Source organism: Pagrus major, chromosome 5 (assembly GCF_040436345.1).
Source record: "Pagrus major chromosome 5, Pma_NU_1.0".
Lineage (NCBI taxonomy): Eukaryota > Metazoa > Chordata > Actinopteri > Spariformes > Sparidae > Pagrus > Pagrus major.
The window spans coordinates 18,206,796-18,219,622 of record NC_133219.1 but is presented as its reverse complement, the minus strand read 5'-3'; the positions used below and the strand labels follow the sequence as shown (position 1 = coordinate 18,219,622).

Below are 12,827 nucleotides of genomic sequence, written 5' to 3'. Positions count from 1 at the left end.
AATGTAAATCAGATGGATGCAGCTTCACATGATGTGACATTAAATCACAGCTTTGATACAAAATTGTGTCAATGAGGTTGTTTTAATTTTCTTGACACACATCTGTCATGTCATACTGGAGAAGAGTTGTGCAGCTCGTTTAATACTGATGGAGTTTTATTGATTGTCACGCTGGTTAGCACCTAATTTAAAAGAGGGTTAAACTTTACTCTCCTACAACTTCACTGCAGGATTATAAACTCTAAAAATGGCATTTCAACATTTAAAAATAACAATAATTTACAACAATCTTCGTATGAAATATATATTTATTTCCCTTTTAGACTTTGTGTTAATAAAAAAACACCTGCAGAAACTTTCCAGTTGTTGATAAAGTTTGTAAAGTGAAGTTGTGACAGTGTGTTGCTCCTCAGCTCTGTTACAGACAGCCTCATTGAAGAGAGGGAGTACTGAGGCTTGTACAGACACAGATGTAGTGATGGTGTCTGACATTATTTGCTCTGAAGGAGAATTCAGATTGTCACTAAAGATTTGCTTCTTTAAACAAGTTGAGTCAGTCAGCAGGACTGTATGATGCTAACACAGTGTATGAAGGCTGTAGAAATGATCAACATTTACAAGAAGACAACATAGTTTAAGAAACGGTTTCACTGTTACATTTGATTCATGTTGTAACAGACTAAATGCAGTTTTCCGGGACAACATGCTCACATGTGCATGATGTCATCAACATTATTGAATGTACAGTATGTAGACAGGATGTGAGTGCATGGACACATTTTACTTCCTGTAAACGCCACAAGATGGAGACAAAGAAGACATTTTGTTCACAGCCTGCTCATTTTGAACTCTGAACATTTTATTTCCACTTTCTGTCACTTATTGACATGAATATTATTGTTAGCTGCACAGGTTGATCAACAGCACCACCTCTTATCAGTTTCTGATGGATATTTCTCTTTTTCTTTACATGCAGTATGCATGTAATTGGGACATACTACTTTGTTATAACATTGCGCCTTTAAAGTTTGACCCTCTTGCTCATACACCCGCCGCTGTCTGTAAAATTTTAATTAAAAGGAAAAAAATATGTGATTTGGAGCACAGATGAATGAGCTTTCCTTGCATACTAAATACTTTACTGGTTGTATGAGTATTGGAAGACAGCCTACAATATATCCACTCATTGTTTATACTGTAAAACTTAAATTAATGTAGATGACAGTGAGTAAACAGGGTTTAGCTCCTTGCTCAAGGACACTGAAGAGAACATTATAGTGCAGGCTACAAGTTTTTCTGACACACACACACACACACACACACACACACACACACACACACATACTCACGAAGAACAGGAGCCACTGTTTTGATTCATAAATATTTTATATACAAAATATTGTTACAAGTATATTCAACATATGTCACATTAGAATAATGATAACTACTTTACATACATTTGATCAGTCTTCATATTTCACACTACATACATGAAAAAGATCACAATTCTAGCTGACTTTGTATACAATAAATACATGCTCTGGTCGTAGGCTTTTATTTGTATTTAATTATTTTTTTTACAAACTTACAGTTATTTTAAACAGAGTGCAAGAGTTCAGTCGTCACTACAGCTGTGGCCATTGTAAAAAAATCCCCTTTTATGCACTTATATTCCCTGCTGCAGACCAATATTTGTTCATTTTCCAACAGCAGAACCAACAACACAACTTCGGACATCTCATCTAAATTCTACAAAACAAATCCTGTTCAGTTTAGAGCCTAAGTGCAGCTAGTTTTGGCAAATCGTAAGCAAAAAAGTGGGACGTCCACAGTGGCCACATCTGTCAGCGAACAACCCAAAATACATGGAGGGAGCTAGTTCAACATGGCTGGCTGAACAGTTGCGTTCCTTGGCACGTAGTAAACAGACAAGAGTGTGGATCAAACCCAGTCTCACTTCGGTCAAATGAACAACCTGCCTGCATGATATCGTTTCCATCATAGTCCAAGTTTGTAGTGCGCCTAATGCGAAAGACCAATCTGGCATTCAGAAACATACGATTGGTCCAGTGACTGTGCATGCATGGCAAGGCTGTGGCGTTTTAAAAACCTTTGTTCTCATCCAATTTCAAACTGTAAAAGTAGACAGAAAAAAAATAGAGGTCCATTTCTGGTCCTGCATAAAAGGTGTTAACCAAAACAGGTTGTCAGCTTTTGGTCGTTTCCATTCAGAGCAGGGAGACAGGTAAACAGTGCTCACAGTCACAGGTTGACACTTGGCAAAAACAGAAGAGCTAAATTAAAAACCTCTGACACTGTTTCTTCTCAGTGCAGGGAAGCTGCGCTTTGTTCGACAGGCCACAGTCCAGAGGTCAGTCAGTCGCACACTTTAAACTATTATTCCCATAATTCTTTGCTCCTGAAAAAATCAATACTTTTTACTACACAAATCTCCCTGAATCCCACTGAGTGTGTGAGCTAGCTATGTTAGCTAGCCAGCGTATTTTAAGGCGATGTATTTCATAATTTTCTGTCTTTTCAAGGTTTTATAAAGTATATTCAGTCTAGTGCTGAGCAATATATCGAAATTCTATCTTTACCGTGACATTAGACTCTGTATCATCTTAGATTTGGATGTCATTTATCATGACATGGCATAGGTTTTTATCTTTTCCTGTTTTTAAAGACTGCATTTAAGTAAAGTGATGTCATTTTCTAAACTTACCAGACTTTAAAGCATTTTATTGATGAGTTTCATTTGGTCGCCTGTCACTAAATGCACGGGAGAAAGTCAGAGCGTGAGGAAGGAAGCCAGTGAACAAGACTTAAAAAGAGTTTAATCTGCGATGGTTTTTTAAAATTGCGGACAACAACTCCCACAATCCCATGCTACTTATGTCTGTTATTGTGTTTTGGTTGAGGAGACCTCTAGTGGCAGGAATTACATATGGTGCGGCTACATGACAAACGAACCATGAGCTTATTTTTTTTTGTTCTTTTGCTCAGTTTTGGGAATCATTGTCGGTTACTAAATTCCCATGTTTTTGAATTTTTGAGAATGACATGTTCTTATTTTAATGGGTTTTTTGGGACATAAATTAACTGGTTAATAACTTCTTCCTCCAATTTATCATGTCATGTCATAGTTACTTTAATTCGGTAAACAGTCGTTTATTAGCAATAAGATCCATTCACTTTTAAAAAACTAACACCTTGTTAACCTTGTCAACATCTTCCCACACTGTCTGTTAGACAGAGACACAAATCCACTCTTTCCAGTGAATGGATGTTTGGTAAAAAGCTGTGGATTAGCGATGCGAGGTCAGCTCTGAAGGCCAACATGTGACACATATGTTCGATTTTGCTACAGATGACCAAAATAGTCATAGTCATTCCCTTAGAAGATCAAGAGATGAACTAAAACTATGTTTGACCACAGAGTTGGTGATTTAAACACATATGTTGCTTGATTGTAATGCTATGTGTTCTTCTTTTTCAACATTTTGAGAGACCATGTCCTTCCAAAACGTACTTTCGTTCTCACCAAACTACGACAGCTTGCTTGTTTGTACGGTTTCTTTTGGAGGATCTCATCCATGTTGAATACTATCAGTCAGAATCTCAAAGTCTCAGGATGAAGATGACAGTACTCATAAACATCAGACAAAGCTGTGATCAACGCGTTCCCCTGACTCTAAACTCTGACTATTATCCATGTCAATTTCTTATTTTCACCTTTTCCAACTATCTCCCATCTCGAGTCACTGTGTTTCTGCTGCTCATCTGCCCTCCTCCACAGGACGAGTTTCAGATTTCAGCTTGACAAACTCCTTGGCCACCTCGTCAGCAGACCGCTGGGACAGGATACGCATCACCGTCATGCCCGTCTCGTCAGTTTGAATGCGCGGCCCCAGCGGACACCAGCACACGCAGGTCTTGCGGTCAGCGATGTCACGCAGCTGAACCACGGCCATGCCGACCACCCGGTCCGCCCGGCCGAAACAGTAGTCCTTCACTGTCAGCTGGAGCTCATAGCAGTCTGGGGACTCCTTACCCAGGACACTACATGGCAGAAAAGGGAATTAAAAAACATCAGCCACTAATTTACTGCTCGTTTAGTTCATTTGTAGGTGTCAGAGTACAGATTTCAAACTCACAATTGGAAAGCCTCGTTGAACTTTGCCGACCAGCTGTTGTTCTTGGACTTCGTGGTGAACTTGCGCTTCTTGTCGGCCAGGAAGGGACCAACCATGGAGACTTCGACGAAAGGCCGGAACATCCCGGATGTCTGCCACTTCATATCGTTTGCTGCGATGACTGGATGGAGAAATGTGGAAAACAGAGGGAGAGCACATGAAACGGACTGAGATTCAATGTTGATGATACATTCATGTGTGTTTGTACACACTGTATTTTGATTTTCCCATTTTATATATTTTGTTTTGTTTTGATGTGCCCTATTTACATCACTATTTGTTATAGAACAATATTAATCCAGGATTTTGTCCTGGATTAAAGTTAAGATTTGAATGAGGAAGAGGTCAGGTTTGGTATAGTAGTCTATGCAGTTGACAGATTTAAAGATGTCGTTAAAACATCAGGATATAATTCTAAATGTTTGTGTATTCTGAATTTAGGAGGTCTCACCTCTGACAGTGATTTTGCGTTCCTTCCCGAGCATCATGTCGATCTGAAGAACAGCCTCTCCGATAGGCTTCTCTATCCCGGCGCCTGCAGGACACAAACACCACATGGCACATTAACATGATTAACATCTTTAAAGCTCACTCCCAATGTTTTCCTTTCCCTCTTTAGTCTTATCTTGATATTACTGCTGCTGCGCCGACTTTCTTATCTTACAGTTCAGCTTTGGTCAAACTTGTTAAAAAATGCTTTTACTATACGACTATAGAGGGTGATGATAATAATCAGAAAACTAGGTAACACTAAAGACACTCCACCATATCTTAAACTTTTGGTTAGTCTTTGATTAAGTGATCATTTTCTAATTTTCAGCATCATTTAAAAACTGTACAACCCACAGACTGAGAGTACTCAGCCATGCCAATGGAAATTCAGCATTGCAGCAGGTAGTGCTTAAAATAGCTCTCCATTTTAATTACATTACAGTTTGACACACGTTTTCATTAACAAGGAGACGTGAAATATAATGCAACATGGTGACTCATTAGTTAATAGAGTAAAGCACCTTTTTGGTGACAGGTGATCCAATAAGCGCTTCAGTTCAATTTCTTTGACCTCTATTGTTTCACTGAAGTGTGAAAGTCTACAAAGAAGCTCAACGGTTCCCTGTGAAAAGCCCTTATTTCAGAGAGCGGTGAACTTACCCCTGTCAGGTCGAATCTTCTCATTGCCAGTGATTCTGATGCCCATCCCATCATGCACTGAGAAGACAGGGATGAGCAGAGAGGAACATTTTAGTTAATTTGAACCACATGAGCGACATCCAACCCCCCAAAGCCCATACTGTAAATGCGTCTACAGTACTTGTGTGTGTGTGTGTGTGTGTATGACCACCTTGAGAGTGTTGTGTGGTGACAAAGGTCTTGATGAGAGCATCGGTGCTCTGGGAGTAGAGGGAGAGGGCGTAACGCAGTGAAGCCAGTTCAGGGCTTTTCTCGACAAACGCCTTCTTCAGCCCGTTTCCTCCTGCGTGGAAGTATTGCTGACGGAAGAGAGAGCAGCGTGGTTAAGGGGAGAAATATATCATTTTACATCAGAGTGCTTTATTCATGATAACATTAAAGAAGTTGCACTCTTTCAGTAGCCAAATCACACTTAAGATAAGGACATCCAAAAAAATAGATAAGAAATAAATAAAAAAAGTAAAAGAGAGTCACTCAGATTGAGTTACTTTTCATGACTTTGAGAATTTGTTCTTGTTTATGATTGACCTTTTTTCTTGATAGGTAGACTCAGTTCTTTGACATAATGTTATTTTGTCTGGAGGTGTTAATCTTTTATTTCTTGTTAATTTTGTGTACTTTTGTAATACTTGTAACAAAGATATTTCAGTGTATTTTGGGATTGTCAGAGTTCCTTTATTGTTTTTGTTATTGTCTGCGTTTGTCTTGGCTAATGTTGTTGGCTACCAGAAATAAATAGTACTGAAAAGCATTTCTTAACTTTTTACTATTATCTTGCATGTTTTTAATGCCGAGAAATTGTATCAATTTCTCTTTAGTTTGAAATTGACCAGTTTTTGCTTGACATGTGACTTTCAGACATGTGAATGTTCTTCACCTACCTTGATGGACTCCAGCCCTGCATCGATAATCACACACTGTTTGGGCGTCAAGGTTTTGGCTTCACCACCTCCCTACAATAACAACAGTTCACAGATTTAGACACATTTTATAAAGTGAATAAAAAACAAAACAGAAGATCCAGGCCTTTGTTATGTATCACATAGTGTTGATATTTAGTCTCACTAAAAAGTGTTGCTCATAAATCCGGTTGGATATTAATTCCATATGAATATGAATCATTTTAACAGACCAATGAACCCTCATCAGTACGTCTACACTGACTGTGTACATCATCATGAGCCTCTTTCTTTAATCGATTGAATAGTTAAGTGGCAAACAAATTTCAGAGACTTCAGCTCTGTGAGCAGTAGTTGAGTGCTCAACAGTAACTGCTGAGGTAGGGGAAAATGTTTGATTTACCTGTTTAGTCTTTAAACTGCAAGCTTTATGCAACCTCCTGCATGCTGCATTAACAAGCATCCACCAGCGACTTTTGATATCCATGTACAAATGCTTTTAGATGCAATTACTTAAACATCTATGACTGTGGCTGTGGGAAACTTCAAAGTCACCAGGAAAATCTGCAAGAACTTGTGCTCTCTGTAGCTAATTTGACTTCTTTTTATGAATGTTTCAACCAACATTCAGGGTTTCAAATGTTCCTTTACAAACAAAGCCTGTGTGTGTTACCTTGAGATTAGACAGTCCTTTAGCGGCTGTGAGGAGCTGGGCACCCTGCAGAGGGAGAGGAGGGGGAGACTTCATGTGATATTGTCATAATTATCAGTACAAAAGACAAAACGAATTAATTCAACATGATTCACAGAAGAAAATCTAACTAGAACAGACTCATGTAAAGATTATTCCAATGTTTTGAATTATAGAAACACACCTGCTGAGATACACCACTAGGTGGCAGCAGAGCACAGCTGCTGATCTCAGCTGGGTTCCTACAATTATCCATTGTTGGCAATAAGTATAGTGTGGTATGTGATTTGTATGTGATGTGATAAAATTGAACTTGTAGTCTTTAGATCCAACCAACAGTTGGAAAACAGAAGGAATCTGAGGTTTGGAGTTAGAAAGAAGTGAGCATACCAGCCCACTCCTCATCTCTAGTGGCTAGCGGCTCTAGGCTACATTAGCCGCTACAAGCATAAAACCCTTAAATCTCTGACTGAACTATTGCATTGTGGGTAATATAAGCAATCAGGTTTTGACAAGGAAGAACATGTGCAACAAAAAGACGTTATCTAGTATAGCTGCATTGATTTTGATACGTTTGATACTCACTGTCCTGAGTGAGTCCAAACGTGTTATAGGAGTGCAACGCTGTGTAGTTGAAGTTTGGGTTGGAGCAAGAGTTAGGATTGTACTTACTAAGCTGTCATTGCTCTGAGGCAGGACGATGGTCTTCTCCAGGCTGCTCAGTACGATCTTCCACAGATCCTTCAGGATTCTCTTCAGCACTGTCTTCTCACAGATGTCAGCAAAGATACTGAGGCTGAATCACAAACAAACACCAAAACTGTGAGCTCAAACTTGTCTCTGTAGAGGTCAGTTTGTGACCTAAGTACTGTACAAAGAGTGATTTGTCAATGACATGATAAGGGTTATACAGAACAATGAATACATACAAAACAAAACAGAACAGTGATTATGTTTTTTTTTTAAAGCCAGTGTTAATACTAGTTAGATGAATACAAAATAAAATATGTTTGCATGCTCACAGGAGAACCCTCAGTGTGTGTCCTAAATAAACAAGTTAAAATAATAATACTTCTTTCTTGAATATCATGCGGTCATAGCATCGTAAATCTTAATAAATCTGCATGGGAGAGAAGGAGAAGTTTTTGGCCAGACATGGCTGTTTGTAACAGTCGAGACAAAATGTCTGTTTCCACAGAAAAAACTCTCTTTCTGTACTTTCCAGTACTATGATGATGGTTTTGTTTGGTTTTGCTAGATAACAGCCTCCTGCACCTTAACAACAGGACAAAATGCTCGAAGGACAAAATGATTATTGTGAATGACATGATTAGATAAAATATGTTTCTCTCCTTTGTGATGCAGCAAGGTGTGTACTGCAATTTAAAAACTATTTCCCCCCCCTTTAATCCATTTGACCATTTTCATTCGTCTTTTGCTTTTCACACTGATTCATTCACAGCTATGTTCGGTTTCAGTTTGGGCTGCTAATCAGCTGCACCTTAATGCCCCAAGAAAGTTGTCAAGGACTGTAGAATTATTAAATTAATTTTGATGTTTTAACCTTATTAATAATGAAATTTGCAACAACTACAGCCTCAACAGCCAAGTGTTAACTCGACATTGGACAAGATTTTGGGATAAGTGTCAACTTCATGCTGTGTTAGCGTGCCTCATTAAATTGCCCTCCGGTGCTCCTGAACTCAATTAGGAAGAAGTGGAATCTAAGGAATTTCAGTATTTACACACTAAAATTGATCCAGTCTGGGTTAATATACCACTTTTACCCAGCTCAAAAGGGGATGTTTTGACCTGGAGTTTGTGTTTTTTTTCATGTATTACTCTTGGCTTTGATCAAACTACATCATGGTCATGTGCTACACATTAAAAGCTTAAGTTTTTCCAATCACAAATGTATTGTTAGGGGAATTAAACAATGTCGCATTCAAAACTGCAACCGATACACCAATCTCTCACAATAACAGACTGTGACACATACCACATACATGTTTTATAGCCGGTAAATATTCCAAAAGCAATATAAAAAATATAATAGGAGCCACCGTGTGTGTCATGCTTTCTTACTTTCCATCCAGGAACTCCATGAGGGGCCTCAGCATGGTGTCAGCATCTGCCTCTGCAGTGTTGTGGTTGGGTGGGCCTTTGATCTGGTAGAGGATCTCAGCCATCTGACGCATGCAGCCGTTAATACGAGCCTGGAAACTGAAGGGAGAGGAAGACAGAGACAAACTTAAAGAAGAAAACCTCTGCAACGCTGGTGGAGGAGTGTTTCTGGGCCATATTGCAATACTATATTTGTGTGTGGGTGTGTGTGTGTGTGTGTGTGTGTGTGTGTTACCTCTTGGCAAATACAGTGCTGAAGTTGTCCAGGACAGTGTTGAGCTTCACCTGCAGTTCATTGAGGATGTCAGCTGCCTCTGTATCCAGCTACAACACACATATAAATGAACAGTGGACAGGTGAGATCAGGTGACTTAAAGTCTTTTCTGAGTTATACAGCCACATCTAGATTGTTAAAACCCAAAATTCTGCATTCTTATGGCAGATTCAGTGAGTTCAGTTCTCCCTTTTTGTGAGTTTTATTCCTCTTTCTGTATGTATTTGTATTTTCTTCTCTCCTTCTCTCTCACTATTAAAGAAACTTCACATTAAATTAAAATAAATTAAAATTAAAGCCATCAAATTTTAGTTTTAAACATTAAAAAATCGACTAAAATCAGCAACAGAATTTTAAGAAATAACAGTTTTGACGCTATGTCAAAGACGTTTGTTGCAGATATGTAATGAATTAGCATGCTAACCAGCTCCCCCAGTAGTCCGACTATCTGCACGGCTAACTGAGCTTAAAGCTAACAGAAGCCATGTACGTATGTATAAAATACAGTAAGCAGAAGTTAGTAGTTACTCTGGTGATGGGATATGCTGCCCCCAATTGTATAAATTCAACAAGTGGCCAAGTCTTACATATTGCACCTTTGAAAACAATCATTTATCAATAAGGAAGACCAAAAATACCTAACTGTAGCTCAGTGACACCCACTGATATGATTTTAATGTGAGAACAAGCCAAAATGAAATGTAGTTTTAGGTATTTGTACACTAATGTGAATAGACTACATTTAATATAAACATGACAAAGAAAGACTGCTTGTATGAATGGGAAAAAATATTGAAAACTGTAATTCTCTATCTTTATAGAGGCTAACCAATGAAAAATGACATTAAACATAAGCGTAATGTCAAATGTGAATAAATACAGGCGTTAACACATGCAAAAATGCTGTTACAGCATTTTTTTGACAAACCGCTTCTGAAAGTGCCAAATAAAACATTTTGGTTTAGCTGAACATCCTCGTCAGTGATCTTCCTGAGTTGCTTTTACTATTAATTTTAGTATTTTCCCCACAACAAGTAGTCCGCCTGAAAGGGATGTTTACTGTATAACACTTTGAGGCTGCAGGTTTTGGTGAATAAGCTTGTGGATGCACAGAATAGGTAGGATTTATTCTTGTTCACTGCATGCAGGTGTGCGTACGCATGTTTAATAAATAACATATTTTTTGTGCATAGGAACATGGTTTGATAAAGGCAGAAGGGTTGTAAAGATTTTGGGAAAAAGAAGTGCAGGTATGACAGGAGCAGGAGCATTGAGCAAAAATATGTGACAGCTGCGTCCATTGAACATTAGAAGGTTACAGTCCAACTTAAGTGTAATAAGACTTCAGGTAATGTCTCTATTTACGGTTCTGGATCAAGTGATGGAAGCGCTTTGAAGTAACAGTAAGATGAAACAACCAAAACCAAAGGTGGTTGTCTTTCGTGTAAGATCTATTTCTGTGCTGTGAGTTGAAAACTTTTCCACAAACTCACTCTGAAGTGCCAAAATCAATATGAACATCTGGTTGGTTTCTCCTCTGTGATTTTCTGGATGTTTGAGCAGAACTGTGCACAAAGTTTGCAGCAACATAAATTTGTATGAAGCGGATTCGAAAATTGTACAGTATGTATATATAAATTCTAGTGCAGGAATATATTTGGAGTGTGCAGAGGAGATGAATAACACCGCATTCAATTCTCAGTGTCACCGATTGTGAATACAATGAGAGTATCAGTCAGACACGCACCAGGAGTTACAGTATGGGCATATTTTGTGTGTTTAATGATGCAGCTGGATGACGAATGTACACAGAACAGGAAAGAAATGCTGACTCAGATACAAATCGAAAAAGGTTGTGACGAGTTCAGCTGGGAGGAGTTTGTAGATGTAACGGTAGAAACAGATGAGGAGTTCATTCATGCCTTTTCAAAACCATTCAACAGCGTGTGAAAAGCGCGCTTCAAGTTATAAAGAACACAAGCACAAACTCAAGGCCTTCAAAAATATACCACAGGAGGTGAAGTGAGTCCATTTAGTGGAACTCGTTTGACGACAGGAGGCTGTCACTCTATCCTCAGTTAACAGACTTCTTGAGAGTAGAAAGCTGAATCTGGTGAATAAAATGACATATAATAAAACTGGTGGGAAGCACAGTGAGGCTGATGTTCAGAGTAGAAAGAAGAAGGAGGAAGCTACTCAAAGAGTGATCTAAAATTAGCTGACTCTTACAAACATTTTCATGAGATTTGTTTCTGTAGGCTTTTTCAGCAACCAGTAGCTCATGTTTAAATGAGACCTGTGCTTCGCAAATATTGCAAACCAGGGAAACCTGAACTCATTTTTGGATGCAAAATTTGGCAGATTAAGTCTAAATAGCTGTAATAATAAAAGTTAACTTCAAGCCAAGAGGTCAGGCTCAGATAACTTTTTTTACACAGAACCATCTCGCACATCCTCGTCCTGGAAACTTGGCAGGTGATTGGACAAACCATCTCTCTATCAGCTTCTACTGCAGGCAGAGCCAGTTGGTAATCAAACTCTTATGAAGCCAGTTGAGGGTAGAGCGAAAACATCTTCCTTTGGTTGTCTTTAATAAAATAAACTCTCCAGTTCTGATATAACTGAGCTGATACAAAGCAACATCTACCCTAACCTCTTGAAGAGCCACAACCGTTTTTTCAAAAACGCTTCTACCACCAGTCGTCACACCTAAAACATGCTTGTGGTTCTCAGTAGTTTTTCACTGGACACTGACTGGTTGTGGTTTAACCACAGGTGCAATATGGATTCTTGAGAGCAGCCCTGGATCTGGCAGCCATTTGGTGTCCTACCTAGGATGGAAGTAAACCTGAGTAGGACACCAAATGGCTGCCAGATCCACCTGACTGCAATCACCCCAGGGCTGAAATGCACTACAGACAGTCCTCTGACCTTTGTGGTATAATTTTAAAGGCTTGATCGCGTTGTAAGTCCTGTGTGTTGCAGGCATTGATGATTTAAGATGGACAACATGACAGCTCCCCAAAAGTGAAGCCAAAACATCCAAATTGCCTCCTGGTGACTGGCTGCAGTATAGGTCAAGTGATGTCGACAGCACAAGATGGCGGCACCTGTAGTATAGCTAGGATATTTTGGTGTCATTTTTTGTAAAGTGGGAGGGAGTGGAGGTTTGTAGTTGCAGGCGTGATGATTCAGCCAATAATACAAGTTTAAGTTTACTTGGAAATGACATGCAATGGACACAGAAAACAGCACTTTTGCAACTGAGTGAAATCACAACGTTGGGCTTTGTGTTTTTGTTACACATCGAAGTGGTTTTAGGCAAGGAAATCCAACTTTTGAGTTTAGATTGGTCAATTTCCCATATACCTTATGACATGTTTTAGCTAATATTAGTGTGTGATCAATGTTTCTCCAATACCTTTTGAATGTTTCACATTTAGACTCACGTA

At 38.9% G+C, this 12,827-nt stretch overlaps 1 protein-coding gene across 1 annotated transcript in view; it reads right to left on the bottom strand.

Moving 5' to 3' along the window:
- Positions 1-3,717: 3,717 nt before the first annotated feature.
- LOC140995917 (protein unc-13 homolog B-like) overlaps positions 3,718-12,827 on the bottom strand; it is a 66,823-nt gene continuing 57,713 nt past the window's right edge. Inside the window, exons 21-30 of the mRNA XM_073466077.1 lie at positions 9,337-9,425; positions 9,063-9,200; positions 7,650-7,773; positions 6,938-7,004; positions 6,269-6,336; positions 5,539-5,686; positions 5,349-5,405; positions 4,648-4,731; positions 4,158-4,317; positions 3,718-4,062 (exon numbers count right to left, since the gene is read on the bottom strand). Coding sequence (XP_073322178.1) covers positions 3,780-4,062; positions 4,158-4,317; positions 4,648-4,731; positions 5,349-5,405; positions 5,539-5,686; positions 6,269-6,336; positions 6,938-7,004; positions 7,650-7,773; positions 9,063-9,200; positions 9,337-9,425 — 1,218 coding nt within the window. The 3' untranslated portion in view covers positions 3,718-3,779. The remainder of the gene's footprint in view (positions 4,063-4,157; positions 4,318-4,647; positions 4,732-5,348; positions 5,406-5,538; positions 5,687-6,268; positions 6,337-6,937; positions 7,005-7,649; positions 7,774-9,062; positions 9,201-9,336; positions 9,426-12,827) is intronic.